Source organism: Aquila chrysaetos, chromosome 15 (assembly GCF_900496995.4).
Source record: "Aquila chrysaetos chrysaetos chromosome 15, bAquChr1.4, whole genome shotgun sequence".
Classification (NCBI taxonomy): Eukaryota; Metazoa; Chordata; class Aves; order Accipitriformes; family Accipitridae; genus Aquila; species Aquila chrysaetos.
Window position 1 is genome coordinate 20529418 of NC_044018.1, and position 20001 is coordinate 20549418.

A 20001-nucleotide genomic window follows, 5' to 3' on the forward strand; every position below is an offset into this window, starting at 1 on the left:
CACTTGGCTTATTATCCTGTTATATAAGCAAATTAAGACAGTTTGACAGAATTTCTTCTTGAGAAATTTACAGTGGTTATGACTTAACTTTTCTGTGTACAAGAAATACCTCATGAAGTATAATTATATTAATTTAGAGAACAAAAGAGGTTGTGTGTTCTTTATTTTGAGCAGCGTTTGTGATCAGCCTCACTCTTTATTTTGGGGGATTTTGTGCTGAAAAATTAATGAAAAAACTTCAAGTTAACACTTAGAAGTGTTACTTCCTTTGAAGAAAGAGCTCCCCTTTGAAGGAATGTACCAAAATTGTAACCCTACATTTTAGTAAGATTAACATTGTTTTTTCTCCAATTTTAACGTAATTGTGGTACTAACTTTAAACAAAACGTATAATTAATCTTTATAAAAATGTATCATCATCATAGCTTTCTATGGTATCTACTTAGAGATACCAAATGCACTGGGCTCTAGAGAAAATTTGGGTGCTGTGCTTTATTACAGCTCTTTTTTAATACCTTTGTGCAGAATGAAAATGAATGGGTAGGGTTTCAAATGATGTATTATTTAGTCTTAACAACTTCATATGAGAAGGGCAATAGTGTCAGGAGCTGGGATAAAAATATCACTATAAGCAGCGATAGTAAAATAATATAAATTATTTTGATTGATGTTGCTAATCCCTAGTTATCCTAGCAATTTACTGCAGAATGGGTTTGATACATCAAAAGGGTGCTCATTTTGATGCTGACTCAGAGGACCGGCTCCTTCATTGCATTCGTGAAAGTTACGTACTTATTTATCAGCTTTGCTTCACTGTAGGGAATTGCTGTTCATATGGATGAATGTATGGGGGTTTTTTTAGCTAAAAAGACATTCTGCATTCTGTCTATGCCTAGTTTGGGTAAAGATTTATTTTTAACTGTGGAACTTTAAAAAAGAAATATCAATTTGAGAACTCCTGTGTTGTTTAGGAGCTAAATATTGCTAGTTGTTATGGTATTTTGAGGCTTTTGAAAAATTCTCAGTTTTCAATATTCCATTAATGAATATTGGATTTTTGCACTTTTGATTATTTTAATCAAAATTAAAACACTTCCTTGAAACACAATAAACTTTCAGACAATCTAGAAAAGGAATGTCATGTCCAATGATGCTTACAGAGGGATCTGCTGTATCTTCTCTCAGTGTGGGCTACGACATTCAATGCTCGTGTAGAAAATCTCGGCACCTGAGATTCAGTGATTCATAGGCAGCATCTCTCTCATCAGGGACATGTGTGTTTCGTGTGTGATAAGTGAGTATTTCTTGTGTGAGTGGTGAACAAAACATAGCGCTGTTTAGCTATAACTGAAGAAGGTGCTTTGGTAAAGAACAAATTCAAGCTATGACAATTTGTGCTTCTAAATCTGGAAATCCTCAGTTGAGCTGGGAGTTGAGTAATGGGGCTGTCCTGCATGTCTACAGGCAGTTTAACTACGCATCTAAATAAGGGATAGCAGTTTGCATCCCTCATTTATTCCAGTCACTGATCAAATATTTTGGTGGAGTGTAATGCAAACAGAACCACATGTCTAATCCTTTCCTTACAATGAACAGTAGGCCACATCCTAAACCACTTATGTAGAAAAAGTCCTTCTGAGGCCATTATTCCAGAGCTGAATAAGCCCTCTTGGGCTGATTCATGAGGAATGATGCTTAAGTATGCTCTTTGCAAAAGACTTCAGGCAACTATACCCTCCATTACGTACAGTGGGGTTATATGGGATTAGTATGCAGCTGACTTTTTGTCTGCTTTTCTGTATTTCCTTTGACTAAATACCAAATTCCCAAGAGACTTCTTGATGCCATATTACCCATTAAAACGCAGTGCATATTTATGTTTTAATTAGGACTGCTTTTGGCGCAAAGATTGAAGTTATGACGCGTTTATGTCCTACTTTTGAAAGCAATTGGTAAGTGTGTGTTCTAGGAAGGACAGTGCAATAAGCGTGATCACAGTCTTTCAGATTTTACTTACTTTCCGTTTGTCTGTTCCGTTGCCAGAGACCCTAAGGTCCTGGTGTCCTTGGTCTGCTGCTAGGGAAGAGGACAGACCTGCCGCCCTTCTTCCTTTCCCCTGCTCCTGATCTCTCCTTGCAGTCCCTCTCTCACCTGTGTGGCCTCCCAGGTAGCCCGTTCAGTTTGCTAATCAGGCAGAAAATTATTTCCTGGGTATTTTTTTTTTTTTTTTTTTTTTGCACGGGTTTATTGCCGGTCCTGAATTTCTGAGCCACTGGGGATACAACAGCCAGTGGAGGCAAGCAGCAAGACCGTGCGACTCGGGGCCGGGGGCGGAGAGGAGGTGGGTGGAGGTGGAAAACTCTGCCGCCTTCCTTCAGCAGCGGAGAGGCGAGAGACTGGCGCAGCCGTGGCGTTTCCCCGGCCCCACGCTGCTGCCGCCTCGCTCCCTGTCCCTCCTCGCTCTGCAGCACCTCGCTTGAGAAAGCGGTTTCGTTCTTCTTGGAGAAGTTCTAGTTAGGCTATAGATCTAACAGGAAACGGAAGATGGTAAAATCATATGAAAAACTGAGAGAAAGTAAAATTAAATAAGAGCATAAATAGCTTCAGGCAGCTGGATTTACAGGTTTTAAAAGCAGGACAACGTAAGGCACTTAAGCCTCCTTACCCAAAACAAAAGAATGGAGTAGCTTAAAAGTCTCGAAAGCTGTCTCTTTTTCCTGAGCTTTTTTCTGATCCCAATTTTTCTATATCTGTTTATTTACAAGCATTTTGATTTCCTGTATTATTTACAAGCAGCTTTTAAAATACGGAGTCAGTTCAGTTTAGTGAAATACAATTCATCATCCCATTACAAGTTGCTCCGCTGTGGAAGAGAACATCCTTCATGACCATAGGTTCAGCTTTGATGCAGCCTTCAGTATTGACCGCTGAGGCTGGGTTTGGTCAACCCTCTGCTTAAACTTGTCAAACAGTGTTTGGGTTTGTTTTGCCTTCTCCTTTGGTCAAAAGCTATGGTTTGTGGATGGAGGCTGGTCACGGTAGTCGCAAATGACTTTTGCTTAGTTCGTTTTTTCACGTGAAGAAATACATAGATTTTTTTATAACATGATTCTTCTTTCTTTATTCTACAGAGACCTAAGATTTAATAGGATTAAAGAAATCCAGCCTGGAGAGTTTAGACGGCTTAAAAACCTGAACACACTGTAAGTTCTTTTTCAACCCTAAGGCCCTTTCCCCTTTTGATTTAATATGATTAATTTGATAATGTGTCAAATTTGCTCACTTATCACAGGTAAGTAGTCTCACAAATTTCAGCTGTAGTATTTACACAGGTGAGGGAAGTGGGGTTCAGGCCCAAAGGATGTGAAAGCAAAACCCAGCTTGATTAAAATAAAAAAAAGAAATTATTTACATCCTCATGTTTTATTAACATACTTTAATTGGAGGTATGAAAAATACAGGGCTTTACTGTATACTTTTTCCAAATTGTGCAAAATTACTTTGGTGGAATATCACGTAATAAATCGTGGAGTTATGACAAAGCTGTTCAAAGGCTCAGATGTGCAAGTGTGTTGCAGTTACAAAAATATTTGACAAACTAATGTTTTGAACTTCCCTATTCTAACGTGCTCACCAGGACTGGCAGAAGTTGGAAGGTTTTGTTCCTACTGAGCTGCCTTTTATGGAGGTCTTTGTTATCATATATGTTTGTGAAGAGAAGTCTGTGTTTTCTAAAAGACTTTTTACAAACTGTAATGCAAATAGTATGTGTATTATAGTTTTAAGTTAGTATCTTCTTTGTCATTACTTCAAACATCACTTTTGAGACAAATGCATGCATGTTTCTCTTCTCTAATATATTAGCAGACAGGAGGAGGAAGTAAGATGGTTATTTTTACTTTTAAATGTACGTAATTTATGTATATATTACAAATTTGACTGTTTTCTAGAACAGAAGTAGTGTGTGAACTGAAATACAGTAGTGATATCAGTGAGCTTTGGATCACTATTGTCTATTTATCTTGCAAGCACATAACAACAAATGTATTGAGACATCTTGTAGTGTATATTCACACCAGAATAAATGATAGGATGTTCCCCCAAAAGTATATTGTCCAAATCTGTGCTACCAAGATGTTTTTACCAGCTATCCTACTTCCAGTCACTTTTGATCATACCTCTGTTTGCAGTTGATCCCCAGTTTTGAATTACAATTTCTGTCAGATATACAACCTCAAGTTTAACTGTCCAAATCACTGATCTGAGATCCAGTCCCAAATAAAGACAGGATTCGTTAAGTTTGGATTCCCTTCTCTTCATAAAACCACTGCGTGAGGGATGAGTGCAAATCTGTGAATACAGACAGTTGTGTTCCTCTATGATGTAAAGGGCCCAGTACGCAGAATATTGCTAAGCATCATCTAGGAACATTCACTTTAATACCCCTGCTAATGACAAATCTTTGTTAACAGTGATTTTATCAATTTCAAAATGATGTGTAGACTTGAGACCAAGATTTTTTTCCCTTCACCTGCATCTCGGATACCTGCAAAAAGCCAAATTGTATCAATTTTTAGATTTTTTTTATTTTATTTTTTTATTTCTGTCTATTTTTTTCAGAGTTTTCTCCTGCAGGGTAGTGACTGAGCAGCTGTAAGCACATCACTTATTCTTCTAACAGTTACAGTTAGGGGAAAAAGTGTTTTGTTTTGTTATTTTTTTTAAGTTTTCCTTTTAATGCTACATTACACCTGCTATTACACATTTTTTTTTTTTCCCCTAGTGTGCCTGTATGTTAAAATCAATGGCTGTTTATTTCTTTTTATAGGCTTCTAAACAATAATCAAATCAAAAGAATACCTAGTGGGGCATTTGAAGACCTTGAAAATCTGAAATATCTGTAAGTTAAATGAATGTCACTTTTTGCATCAATGTGTAACTGAACTTCTTCAATGGGAAAGTGTTTTAATCTGAGATTGTGTTTTAATCTGACTCAGTATATCAGGAGATAAACTGCTTTGAAAAACTGTGAAATTAATTTATGGGATGGGGGCAACTGTGAACCTTTGTTTCTGTAAATAGGTGCTTTGAGATTTGCTAATATAAGATTGTGATATCTGTAGGCAGTAGATTTTAAAGGACTTGCTAGTTGCTGTTTACTATATGCAACTTAAAAGATAATATAAAAAGGGATATGTTGAAAGGTTTAGGAAGTCACCTCTTTAAAGGTTCACCGAAACCTTCATACAGGTACTTTTTAAGTTTGTGTTTTGAAAAGTGGTTTAAAAGCAGCTAGCACAAGATTTGTGTCTGCAGAAGCTTGTACCTTATATAAGCTTTTTAACTGCTCCTAAATTATTCACTGAATGCAGTATGAATTCGTAAGAGAAAAATTAAGTCAAAGACAAAATAGAAAAGTACCTGTATGATTTGCTCTAAGTTCTATGTCTTCAGGCGCCCTGTATATTTTAAGACTAACTCCTTCCATTTTTAACAAATATATCAAGTGTATTAATTATCCAAATAAACAAAAGGCATCAAAAATGTTATTTTTATCTGTATAAAAGACTAAAGCTGAATAGTAAATTCTCATGGATTCTCAGGTCTAGTCTCTGGAGTCCACCTTATGTAGTGTCGCGTAGAAAAGTTTCACTCCGTTGTCTTGGAGTATTGATCATTGCTTGAATGCTGTACAGAAAAAAATGGTCACTTTGAGATTTCATTGTTTTGGAAACAATTCAGAAGCCTTATTTTCCATGTAGTTTTCAAGAATGCAGCCTGAATAGCTCTAAGGAGGTGGGAGAAGGGAGGAAAACAAAAATCACATAATTTTGTGCTGATACATTACCTGGTTTTCCAAGCTGTGTTTGATTACACTTCCTGGTCTCATTTTTAAGTGTATTGTCTTTCAGTAATAAAATTCTTTTTTCTATATACAATAGCAGGGAAAAGAATATTGAAAAAACTATCCCAAATGAATTATTAAAGTCCATGATGTTTGTATTTGTTACAAGATGTGTTTGTATGGTGGACCTGTTAGTGGAGTACGTCAGGTCTGCTGATTCAGGATGGCTAAGCTTCTTTCCGTACTCAGCCACTGTGCAAAAATACTAGTTGGTTCTTATTAGTTCTTTGTTTTCACATGCTTGCCTTTGCCTACCTGTAGTAAACCTGAGATAAAACTCAACTATGCACTCTGTTCAGTTCAATAAAAGAGTGAAAAGAGATAACTATGATTTGTTTTCATATACATGTAGTAATGTTTATCCGTATCTATGTTGTTAAGAGGAAGATCTTTTCCTTTTCTCTTGTTCCCTGGAAATTTGAATATAAAGTTCAATGTGGTAGGTCATTCAACTGCAGAGAGCTCTTCTTTAAAGCCATCCCCCATTTTGCTAAAATAAACGTTAAGATCTTTTTGCCTATTTCAGTGGCTGCTATATAAATGTTTAGCTTTAAACAATACAGCCTTAAAGTTATAAAAATGCTGGTACTGGTCAGATAATCAATGCGGAAGGCTTAAATGTACCAAATACATACAGTTCAGCTGTGAAGATTTCAGCTAAGTACATGCTAACTGTATTCTATGGAACAAAGGGAACAAACAGACCATTTTTTCCTCAATAGGATCAACTGAAATAGAAATTAGGAGGGAGAGATTGTACAAAAGTTAGAAATATTGTTAAGAATTTCATATTATAAAGCCAAATCATCTGGAATAATTGAGGTTTTATATGGCCTGATCCTACGGATATTTGTAAACCTAACTTGTATTGTTGTGTTTCATAAAATGAGATCATTGGTCCATGTTGTTAGTTGTGTTCTTATGAGAACTCAAGTACTGGACTGCAGATGGTTCTGAAAATATATAATTCACTGAGTAATTTTAGAAAGCCTGTCATTTCTCAGTGGCTTTTATTTAGCAAAATATAAGTGTATATAAATATAAAATGTAGAACTATTAGTAAATATGAATATTTGACTATGTATAAAAATACCTGTAACTATATAGTTATATATAAAATATGTAAGTATAAAACATGATACAGTGTATTTATTATAAAAAAAAAGCCAGAGTCTGAGAGATTAGATGTCAAGGCCCATTCCTGTATCTCTGCTGAAGATCAGTTTTTGTGCTTTCGGACAAAACTTTTTTCCAGCAACTGTCAAAGAAGGTCTAGAATTTTCAAATGGTTCTTTGTACTATTTCTGAAATTGAGCTTGGAGTTTTATGAGGTATATGTTTTCAGAATTCTCTATCTGAAGAACAAATTTTGACAAAAGGTAATGATACTTCCTTAATTTTCTGTACACTAAAAATATTCATCATTGTAGAAGTTGGTCTTTACATTATAAAAAGAAAATTATGCACATACAATTTTGAAGCTTATTTATAGGAATATTTGTTATCTTGTTATGTTGTTCTTTATGTAATTGAAATTTCGACAGTTCTATAAACAGTTTTGCGTGATCTTGCTGTGCTGTTTGTGGCAATAATTTGTCTTTGAATTCATATACTAAAAGTTGGAAAGAAATTATTATTACTGTTTTGCTATGAAACAAAGAGAATACTTTTTTTTTTTTTTTGCTGCCTTTCTGCCTTTCTGTCTGTCTGTCTTTATTTCGTATACCTTAGTGTTGGCAATGTGGTTCTTTAGTAAGGATCAAAAAAGCATTAGTAACTTGGACCCCATCCATAATACAGTTTATATCTGCACTTCAGTGATTCTGTATAATGTTTTGGGTCTTATGTTCCCCTTCTGCAAAGGGTACTGTAAACACTCCTGTCTAAAATAAACTTTAAAAGTTGTCTTCATATGAGCAAAATAATTGGTAACATGTTTGTAATTTGTTGTTCCTGATACAAGATGTATAGGTATATGTGTACATGATGTATATGGTACACTGAATATATTTAATTGACTTCCTGTGAGTTATTTAGTTTACTAACTAGAGATGGAAGTGCAGAAAGATGAGAAAGAAAAGCTTCCCAACCTTATAATGTAGGTGCAGGCAGATTTGCGGCAACGTGGTAGGGTAATCCTTCCTGATCCTGAAAGTCAACAGTTTATTCTCCAAGAGAGAAGATAATTGGGAATTGAAGGTAGACACATACTACTGTTTTAACATGTAGGATAGTAGAAGATTTGGAATCAGCAGTGGAAAAAATGAGGTTAAGGTAAAAAGAAAGAATTTAGGGAGGAGATATGGAAAAATATGAAATACAGATTAGTGATTAAAAAAACCTTTCCAGTTAAAGAGAAGGTACTTGGTCAGAGCATTACAGAGCAGTAAACTAGAAGCTAGTGTGAAGGAAATAAAAATGGAGAATGAAAATAACTTTGGCAACAACATTGAGACATTCACTTAATAAGAAGTGGAGAGGTGAGGAATCAGACATGACAACATTGTGATAAGCATATGATAAATGGAAATTAAGATTGTATGAAATGTATCAGTCCTGGAAATACTGAAAGGGAGCATGCAAGGTTTGTTTTGCCTTTGGTGAATGAAGTAATAGTGGTAGAAGATACATTATAGGTGTGCCAAAGTGCTGAGTTGCTGACCTCGCCCTTCTAGAAATGGGATTAGGTCACGTTTCCTTCTGTGCCTTCTGCCACTGTTGCTGTCATGGTCATGTTACTTTGTCCTTTGACAAGCTCCAGTGATTCTGGATCTCATTTCTTTTCAATTCATGTTGCTAATTCCATTGTCTCCTTTATGTTTCTATATAAATCTCTCTTTGCTGTATTTATTTACTTGTCAGGTTTAACTCTACAATGCCTGATTTTGCTATTACTTTTTACTTTTTTTCCCCTCTAGTTCCAAACAAATACATCTGGACCTTACTTGCCTTAAATCACATGACTTTTAATATGGTCCATTAAAAAAACCAAACAAACCAAAATTATTCTAATAGGGGATCTAGCAAACTTTTAAATTTAAACTACTTTTTTTCTAATTTTCTGATAACTGGTTACCTATTTGTTTTTTTCATTTCCCAAGTATGTGACCAGTACCTCTAGCCTCTATCAGCCTTGCTTGCATTTCTGGAAAAATGCTGGGTTTTTCAACTCTTCTGAAAACAGTTAGTAGTAATTGCCAGAAAATAATTTAATGTCTTAGTATAATATATCACTTTTTAATCTTAATCCACTGTTTATTCATTCTTTGTAAAATCTAATGGTTCAGTTCTGTAAGAGAGCTTTTAGGTAAATTAAATGATAAATTATTTTTTCCCTAATTATACTCTAAATCTGTTTTACGCTAATTAACTGGGATAAATTTTGAGAATGTTTTTGTTAAAGACTAGTGCAGTGTTTACAAAGTTTTACTTGTTAGGCACAGTAGCACTTTAGAAAGACAAATATTTTTTGTGAGTGCTACTTATTTGTATTTTGTATTCTGTCATCTCTCTCCATTAGGCAAATATTTATAAATTTTTCTTTCTGTTAATATCCTCAGGGAAACATCTACACAATTAAATGAAAGTCTGGTTAACACATCTGCCATAGGACGTACGTGTTTGTAGCCTTGGGGGTGCTGGGGTTTCTCTGTGGAGGGGGGACATGATGGACTGAGGTCAGTTGAGTGTCCTGTAGCTGAGGGTTTTCTGATCCGAATGGAAAAAGTTGTGGTTTAAAGCTGAATCCCAAATAAAATCCCACTATGGTGGCTTGGTAAGAGCTCCAAAAGGGGACATGAAAGGCTGCTCCCTTCCCTGCAGTATGGTGGTAAAAGTTTGCAAAACTACAAAGTCATTATTGCACCTTTATTTTTCTCTAACACACCTTTATTTTTCACTCTGCCTTACTTTGTCTGCAGAAAGTAAATAAAAGTAACATGAGTGATTCTGGTAAAACTTTTTTTTAAAAATTGGATTAATTCAGATTTCTTGAATAAAATTGTTCAAATGCCCACAAGAGATACTTATTTGAGCTTGGTTATTAAAACAGTCTTAGCCCACTCTGGTTCACTGGTCTGATCAGAAGTTTCCTACTCAGAGGAATAGGAGGAATTTCCACACTGCCAAGTGGAGTGTATTAAGAAAGGCAAATAACGCTTTAGCTGTTCAGTCCTTGAAATTTTCTGAGGAGTGAAAAGAAATGGTGCATTTAAAATTCTCGCTGGAAAATAAGATAGGAATTTAATATCATACAGAGAGGAAAATTAAGGAGAGACAAAATTGTAATGACTATGATCCTCAGATGAATCTGAGTCAAAACAAATATTTGAATACTTGTGAAAAAATATTTTTTTCAAATAGAATAAAACCCAATTCCACATCCAAAATGTGTAATACATCTACTCTCTCTCTTTTCAAATTATTTTAAAAGTTTTTACAGTAATTTCACATGACAGTATTTTTTTTCCAGTTTAATTTGTTCATAATTTTGAGCATTTTAAAAACCTTAGAAATTTTTCCTTCCTTGTTATTCTGTTATTGGAGGAACTCTGCTTTTTGTTCAGGTGCATATCTATGTTAATTAAGCACACCTGAATCTCCGTATATTAATGTGTTGGAATCGCAGCAAGCAATGCATTGGAAAACTAAATTTAAACTCAAGGGAAGGATACTACTCCATATTGTCCCTCAAAGTTGTCATGAGTTGAACATCAGATACGCACAAATTTTTTCCTTGTTAGGGCCTATTGTGAAACGTTGCCTGTTGTCAAGTTGGTGTAAAAACTGCCACCAACTCCAGCAGAGCCAGTATTTATCTGTTGCATCAAAAGAAGTTTGCAATATTTCCAGTAAGTTACTGAAAACTGTAATAATAGAAAAGCTGAAGCCACTACTAATAAAATGCCTGCTAATAAAGCCATTTGTGGTCCAAAGTCTCTTCATCCCTTTTTCATAGAAATCCATGCCTGATTAACTGAGTTTCAAATAATTTGTCAAATAATTGTGAGAAAGTTCTTAACTGCGAACCTGTTCCTAACCTAACACAAAAAGAGGGTGACTGACACTGAACCCCAAAAGTATTTTCATTTGCTGCCTCCATGCAGAAACTGCAGTCATCAGCTAAACTGTGTGATTTTTTTCCAACACCCTCTGACTAAACCATCCTTGCTGTTAAAAGCATTATGAACATGAGCATGTACACTGATCCATCCCCACTTATTTTAATTCTGTAGAAAAGGTATAGACAACACATGTGAACATACTGGTAGCCTGCATATGTTTATTCTGTTTAGACTATCATTGGGGACCTAATGTCCGTCTTCTACACAGTGATATAACAAACATAAATGCTGTTTTATGAATGCACTACCAATATTCTAACTTGTATTTTTTTGTAAATATTCAAAAGGTGACTCAGGCGGAGTTATAGAAATTCTCAGTTTGTTCTCCAAGTCCAGTAAAAAGACTTATTCCATCATAATTTGAATATTTGTACCAGTATTCATATGAGATATTTTAAAGAAAGCAAGAGGCCAATGGCATCCCTGGTGTGTTCTGGTAAAGGCACTTCTGATGCAATTCTGTCCCATTGAGTTGAATTTATTTTGACTTTGGCAAGCCCATCAAGAAACTGAGGGGCAAAGAAACAGTAAGTAGTAACAGTGAGCACCGGGAAGCCCAAGACCATCCAGGTGACAGCCTGAGGGCCTACAAGGCCCCAGACTTTTGTCTTTCCTGGCAAACATTTGGGTTGAAATCTGAAGGACAAAGTATTTTTATGTGTATGTGTTTAGTTTTTGTTTTGTATTTTTTTCCTAATATGTAGTTGAAAAGCTGTCTTCACGTGTCAACTTAATTCTTCTTTTCCACCTTCATGTAGCTCCTGTTTGTGTACTAATATTACTGATTGTTTCTTGTTTCAGCTATTTGTACAAGAATGAAATCCAGTCAATTGACAGGCAAGCATTTAAAGGACTTGCCTCTCTAGAACAACTGTAAGTGCCTTTTCTCTTCTGTGCTGTCATCTCCATGGTTCCCCTGCAGAGGAAAAGTGCACGCCTTGATCCGTACATCCTGCCTGCATGCTCTGCATGTCCGCACTCCCTGGGTTGTTAGGCAGAGAGCCTCATAATCATTTGCATGTGAAAAAACACAATTGATCTCTGTGTCAAATTCCTCATTTCTATGTTTGTCTTTTATTTGTGATTTGCATTCCCGGTGACCCTATACATTGTTACATAGCTTTGATGAAGAAGCAGCATTATTATGGAAAATGTTGAAAACTAATGTGTATTGCTTAGAGAGAGATTCTGATTTCATTTCTGTAGGTGTTATAACATTGCAATTCCTTTGACTGCAGCAGTTACTTTGTTTTATGCAGCATAACTAAAGCTGAATTAGCCTCCTGAAGTTTAACCCAGTTTTGTTATATTTTAATACAAGAAGAGTTTTTAAAATGAAAACCTTACTATTATGGATATGTGTTAATAATTACCATATACAGATGTTTAAAAAGTAAGAAAGTTCATTATTTGTAATGTAGATGCTTCAGTAATGTCTTCAAGAAAGATTGATTAAAATCATACTCCTTTTCCTGTATAATGACTGAAGAATAATTTCTATCGAAAAAGAATGAAAAATGCAGTCCTTAGCATGACAAAAACTGATTGTATTGATACCATTAAGTTTATATTTTGTCTTATAATCGGAAAGCATTGCTATACATTCATTGTGGTAACGTTTAGAAAAACAGAAAGAGCTATAAATGCATAGCTATTTCACAGTTTGGCTGCCAAATAACAGTACTAGGCCAATGAGTTTTGTAGCATATAAATTTTGGGGGCTGAACATCTTTCTTCTAGGAGCAACATAAATTTTGAAACTCCTGACAGTTATTGGTGTATTACAAATTTTCTATGATATGTACCAGTTTCCTTGTTATTATAAACCTCTCGTAGATATTAGTGGACACAGTGTATATCTGAAATGAAATGACACTTCGGATGGGTACAAAATCATAAAAGCTCATTTTAGAGGGCAATAGATGCCTTTTGAAGGAAGAGCTTCTATATAAAACAAAAGTGATAATTATGAAACATATATAAATATGTCATTTGTTTCCTTTCTCTTCCTCTTCCTCCTACTCTAGAAATGATTACTGCAGCATATTGACAGCAACTGGTAGGGCTTACTTGCATGCTAATAGCAATTCTTATTTTCTTTGTAGAATTTTAAATATTGAGGCGCATTTATTGAATTACTAATGCTTCCAAAATAATACTCTTCCCCATGCCACAAGCCTGATACGCTGCAAGTGGCAACATTTGTCCTTTTTTCTTTTGCTCTGCTTCCTGTTGATCTATGTTATGACTGAAAAACATGAGTCACTTTGGAATATTAACACCTTCTGAACGTACTTTTCCGCTAGGTTGCAGTTAAGTGTCTCTGCCTGCGGTGATACCACACTGTATCAGCCTTAAGCTCAAATTGGAGACATCAACATTATTCTGTATGAAATTAAGTTTTAAACAGGGTTCGAGTCTCACCTCTAGCCGGGAAGTATGGAAACAGAGCCTGGCACAGTCACTGCCCAGTGACTGCCCTTTGTGTCACGGCATCGGTTGCCACAAGTAGAGCCTATGGCTGGTCTGGTGAGCAGCCGAGGGGGTTTGCTGCCCTGCTGGCTGCGTATCAGAAAGCTCACTTCTTTTAGAGCCCTTCTTCTGGGCAGGTCTTAAAAAGAAGGCTTGTCAGGTGGGAAAATGGGAGCGCAGGAAGCGAGTGGCAGACCTGGAAATTAATGGAGGGTATTCATTGAGATTTGTAGTTTATGAGAGATTTGTCATTTATGCATCTTTAGCGTAAAAATAGGTTCTGACTCTACAGTCTGTTTTATCACATTGTCTTTGGAGAAACACTTCATAAGACAGAAGTTAACCTTTGTGAACAAGTTCGCAAGTCCTCTAACTTCACTTTGGGACTGTATCGACAACTCAGTCGATATTTCTGCACTTGAGTCTTCTATGGCCTCAAGTTATCAAACGCATTTTGCTACTGGATGCGTTGATTCAGCCAAATGCTCTTCTCAATGCTCAGCAGAGTTCTCAGAAGTAGATGCTGTGGTCCACATCTCAGGGAAAGACTTGACTTATAGTAATTTCTTCTAGTTCAGTGAAGCAGAATGAAACTGATAGTTGCTTTTTTTAAAAAAACCTGAAGAGCAAAGCAAACACTTTTCTGGGTTTTTTTGTTTGTGGGGTTTTTTTTTTTGTTGTTGTTGTTGTTCTTTAAGAGAAACTGTAAATAGAGTTTGATTTAGGAGACCTGTTGCATATATAATGGAAAAAAAACCCAAACCCAGTATTTACTGCGGCTGGCAGGATCCTTCTTAAACCTCCATGGCAGAATTTTTAGCTGCTGATGTAGTAGAAATATCTTTTTCTTCGAAATTTCTGCCAAGGGAATAAGATCTTTGAATCAGATCTTGAAACTCACTTGTGCTAGAGTAAATTCTGAAAAAACTTGGCAGTTTTAGATGCTTGAACGCACTGAGCCATACATATTTCGTCACCTAACTCTTCAGTAATGGCAGGGCATGAAGGGAGAAAGTCAGCTGATGAAAAGTAGCCGCTTAGTACCAGTTTAGACCCTGTTAAATCTGCAAGACATATGTTTGGGTCTGGCAAGCGCAACACAAAGCTGCAGGAAACTTGCATTTTTTCAGAGCAGCAGCCAGAAGGCAGCCAGAGCACCCGAAAGGCAACGAAAGCTGCCTCTATATGCTTGCACTTAGACAACCGCTATATGCCCCTATATGCCTGTGCTTAGACAACTGAATCCCACCTGAAATATCACAAATAACTGGCTTGGGAGGTCATGAGTTTGCTGTATCTGGATCCCAAGATCGAGTTCTAAAGGCACTCTATTTCCAGATGTGTGTACGTTGCTTTTCTTCCAAATATCTGCTACATTTTTTGAGAGCTCAGCTTATGAGCTGTATGTATCAGAGACAAAAAGTGTTCACTGCAGTCCTTAACTAGTGGGATCCCCAAATACTAATGGAATTATTTAATATCTGTTTACCTAATCTTAGTTGAATACTAATTATACATTTTCTTTTAACATTCATATTAACATACTAATTTTGCTCTTTATAGGCTGTTCTTAGAGGTATGCTGTAGTTTATATACACATGTACATATTTGGGGGGAAATTAATAGATAAAAATGTTATCTTTCATATAGTGATGCAGCTTGTTATATTCATTTTATTTCCCTCAATTCAATTTTCAGTGTCTTTGAAATGTTGCTATGAATTTTTTAAAGTTTTATATTACAAAGAGTTCCTGGTTTTTGCATAACTGTATGTGAGCAGTTATGCACATTTAACACAGTGGAGCCTGATTAAAGTCTCATTGCTGCTAAAAATTCCCATGGTAAAGAATAATGAAAGAGAATTAATTAATAAACAAACCAACCAACCTAAAATGTATGAAAGGGGCCTTGAGAAGTACATTCTTACTATTCTAAAATAAGATCAGCTAGGGACAACAAACCTAGATGACTGGAAACAGATATTTATCTAGCCTTATTTTAAAAGTCTTTAAAGAGAGGATTCCATAATCTCCTTAATTATCTTGTTCCAATATTTTATATCATTACTGTAACATCTTATTTAAATCTCTTTCCTTGTGGCTTAAGCCTGTTACTTCTTGTCATACCCCTGGGCAGGGAAAGTTCTTTGATAAATGTGGGAAAAATATGTTTGTTCATTCTCTTTCAAATAATCAAAAAGGCAAACATGCTATTTAAATATTCAGAACATAGATTATATTCAACGAATGGACTTTAAGTACTTCCCCAAAGATGTGGAGATACTATTAGAAATTAACAATTGGCATATATGATAAAAGTAATCCTCTACAAAAATCCTATACTACAGAAGATATAATCCTAAATATAGTGCTGTGAAAAATGGCACTGGGACTGAATTTTACTGTAAATGTTCACCCTCCAAGATTAATAATAACAAAGAGAAAGTCTGTACCATGCTTATTTGATCAAATCTTTATCTTCCTCTAGGTGTGTTTGGTTTAGACTTTTTTTTCCTTTAAGTATTTCCTTTCCTTCTGTTTCATCCTTGATAGTGAATTCAAAATTAGAAAAGGAAGACACAGGGGTATTTAAAAATCACTCTTGCATGCTTTTTGTTTAAATTTCCATTATGAAAGTCTTTTAAATATCAAATTCATTACATCATACTACTATTTTTAAGACTGTTTTATACTCTGAACATAAAAGATATCTATAAAGACATGTCAGTGTGAGATTGTTTCCTGAAATTGATTACCTTTAAAGTGAATTTCCCGTCCAAGAAATTTTCGTATTAATTAAAGTATTAAAAATCCTTTAAAAAAGCGTTAATGTCGTACGTAGAAGAAAAGAATGTAAGTGATAAACCTAAGTGATAAAATTTGATTAAAGTGTAGGTCATAAAGCCAAAGATTTTTTTATTCTTTTTATTGTAGACTTACAATGCAATCTGGTTTCTGCATCTATTTTCTTAGAATTACACTTGCTGCTAATTACTTTGCCCACATATTTAGTACCTTGTTTTGTTCATAAATTGCCTGAGAAGTTGCTCAGGGCTTTTCTGAGGTCATAATTTAAAGATCTGCAAAACCCAACTAACTTGTCATATGAAGCAGTTAAGAGTATTTTCCAGCTGGACTTCATGATTTGATTTTTTGAACTACTTTAGGCAGCATGATTTCTGATGAGGTAAAGTTAACTGTTGTACTATGCTTCAGTGCCTGAATTATTGTAGTTGTATCTGTGATGATTTGAGGTTGTAAACAAGGCAAGGTTTATAACAGAAGTATTGTTTTAATTAGACTGATTAATTTGGTTGGAAAAACAAGATGAGTTTTCAGGCACAAAAAGTATTCTTTACATCTGTACTTACAGTAGTCTTGAATACTAAAAAGCAGTTATGAGCTGTTGCTTTGAGTTTAATGATGTATATACATACATCATTTAAACCATCTGAGAGAGGTGTCCTTTCTTTTTCTCTCTGCTAATCTCACCTCTGATCCATGGACCTGAAGAAGGGGTTGCGTGCCTCAATGTGCCTGCTTTTACCAACGTTATTTGTTGCTCTAGTAAGAAGTATGACTTGTACCTACAAATCTTGCCTTGTCAATGCCAAAGACGGACAAGAGATTAATTTATCGGGAAGATAAGGAGATACGTTTGCAAGGTGCTCATGAATCGTAAAAATGCAAGTAGAATTAACAAAGTTAAAAAGGAAAAAATCCCTGTTGGCTGCACAAGAAGTAGCGTATGTACTTTTTTCCCAAAATCCAAGCTGCTTCAGAAGCAGTAACAAAGCCTATAGTTGTGCCTAGTTTTTCCCTTCGTCCTCTTTCACCGCAGCGATCCCCTCCTTGCCTTGCCCCCTCCCAAATGCTGCTGATGCTGGGCAGTTGGGCGAGCAGAGCCCTGGCTCCCGGCGAGCTGGGCCTGCCCACCTCGTGGCCGGGCCCTGCCCGCGGGGCCGATACCGGCCCCGTCCTGCCGGTCCTTCCTCGGGGCTGAACCGGACTGAGGTCTCCCTTCCCTCCGCCGGTGACTCGAATGAACCTTGCAGGAAGTATCTGCCTTTGAGATGTCTGTTTTTTTAATTTAGATGAAATTGGCCTGTTTTTTCAAAAGGGAGATGAAGACTGGCAGGCATAGCGTGATTGCGGACTTCTTGTTTCCTTATGCAAACAGGATCATACTCTACGCTCGCTACAGTGCGTGGCCACGCGTTGCACTGGCAGTAAGCAGACTTGACGCTCCGATGTGCCTGATCCCATCCGTGCTGATTTATTGGCTTTTTCTGTGGTCCCCGTTCATTGCTCCCTGGCATCGCTTGCTGGCTCGCGCTCGGGCCGTGCTGCTGCCGGCGGGGGATCTGGGAGACTGCCAGGCACGTGCCTGGCTTCCCCGCCGCACGCGCCTTCCAGGGCTCGCTGCAACGGCTCTCTGCCGTAATCGCCGCTTCTTCCCGCTTTCCTCCCTCCGCGGTGACCGTTCGGCTCGGATCCGGGAGTAGAGCACATGCGGTGTTCCGGCGCAAGGGAGTTCCCGCATCCTTTTACTTTTCGTGCTGAAGGATTGATTTTTCAGGAGATTTGGGGGGCTGAGATTTTCTTTTTGTTTTTAAATGATGGGCTTTTTCGCTCTTCAGCCCACAGTGATTTCTATATATGCACATTCTCCAGATGTTCCTGAGTTTGTCAGAGGTCAAATAGGAAACTTTAGGAGGTTTGGATACATTTGGATATGATCAGGATCCAAAGTCTATAAATCATTTGCACAGTTCCTTGTGCAAGTCTTATCAATTACTTCTTGCTTTCTCATCTGCAAGGTTATGGAGTACCTCCACAACATAGTCAAGACTGAAATGATCCTGCCTTTGCTGTCCATTTTCACAGCAGTTACAGATTAATAATCTGGTTAATTGTCTTGTTACATTAGACTTTTTCAGTGTAGTATTTGGTGCTGTGTAATATTAATAGCTTACATAAGCATCAACAGAGCATCAAACAGAGCACAGCTGTGGTGGTTAATTGTACACCAATTGCTGGGAAGCCCTCTGTCTAAAAGCAATTCAGTCAAACTTGGTTTTATATTATGAATTTGTTTGGCTTTTGAGAGTGTTCATAGCTTAAAATGTCAGTATTCATGGACTAGAGCAGGTTACTTCTCAGCATCTTTTGAAATTTTCATTCAGTGTGATAGCAATGAAAACAGGTGCCCACTAAAATGTTATTCTGTTGGAAACTAAATGTTTTCTAAACAACCTGCAACATTTTCCTGTTAAAAATCATAATTTTTTTCCATAAATATTTATTCAAGTATGCATACTAATGAATATTAGACTTGGCAAAAGATTGTTCAAAGTAGTATCTCCAAAATCTCTAAAGTAATGGTTTTCAAACAATTTTTTTTTGCACACACTCAGACACACACACACACACACACACACGGTCTGCAAACCCTACTTGTTTGTCACGTCTTGTATTTCTCAGATTCAAGTACAGGATTCAGATGATAACAGGAGAAAGTTAATCCACTACATCACTATCACCATTTAGATGTGTAAACAGTGTGTAAACAATAACAAATGCTTAATAATATTTCAGCTTCATTAAGAAAACTGTTTCAGTATTTTTCTTTTTGTTTAACATATTTTCAGGTATCTGCACTTTAATCAAATAGAAACGTTGGAACCTGAATCCTTTACCCATCTTCCAAAACTTGAAAGGCTGTAAGTTTGTTTTTCTTGGGGTAAGATTCAGAAGTCAGCTTGCTTCTTTGTTTGAATTAAATCAAATGTTTGAAACTGGAAAATAATTTTTTTATCATTCCCATAGATTATTTTTAATCTAAATTTTTTATTGTAACTACTACATAGTCTTTGCCAAGAACACTTTGGTCAGGCTGACCTTCAGGACATGCAGAAGTGAGCATTGCCTGTGGTATTTTTTTCTATTATAAAACTATTTCCCAAAGAGCTGTGATCAATGTTTGGCCTAAAATAAATGTTATGAATGACGAAGTAGAATATTTATATTATGACTTTTTTTTTTTTTTGAGTTTCTGATTTGAATGCTTATGAACTCCCTTCCTTTTGGATACTTTGTCTTTTTATGGCTTCTTTTTCCCCATATGGATACACCAAATACACCTTGGAGGCCACTTAAAAAATAGCAGCCAACGAATTGCTGAAAAAGGTTCATTTTCTTTTTAATTTTGTAAAATTACTTCCTCTTAAAGGACTTTTGGAAGAATGTAAATGAAATGAGTACATCTCAAAGTCTGAATTATTACATGCATATTTCTGTGCTTTTTAACAGATTTTTGCATAACAACAGAATAGCTCATTTGATTCCTGGAACTTTTAGTCACTTAGAATCTATGAAGAGACTGTAAGTAAATTGAATTATTATTGAACGAAAGAAAGTTTAAATAACCTAATTATACTGTATCTCATCTTGCAATATTTATCTTTCTTGCAAATGCCTTTCATTGTGTAATTATTTTACA

At 36.1% G+C, this 20001-nt stretch overlaps 1 protein-coding gene across 3 annotated transcripts in view; it reads left to right on the forward strand.

Annotated features, from left to right (window-relative positions):
• Positions 1-20001, forward strand: part of PXDN (peroxidasin) — an 88936-nt gene that overhangs the window by 25495 nt on the left and 43440 nt on the right. For 2 of the 3 annotated variants that reach the window (XR_003926749.1, XM_030037829.1), the window contains exons 2-6: positions 3132-3203; positions 4829-4900; positions 11830-11901; positions 19151-19222; positions 19812-19883. Coding sequence is in view for 2 of the 3 variants with exons in the window: in XM_030037829.1 (XP_029893689.1) it covers positions 3132-3203; positions 4829-4900; positions 11830-11901; positions 19151-19222; positions 19812-19883 (360 nt within the window). In the remaining variant the exon portion in view is untranslated. The remainder of the gene's footprint in view (positions 1-3131; positions 3204-4828; positions 4901-11829; positions 11902-19150; positions 19223-19811; positions 19884-20001) is intronic. The other variant, XM_030037830.1, reaches the window with a different exon arrangement.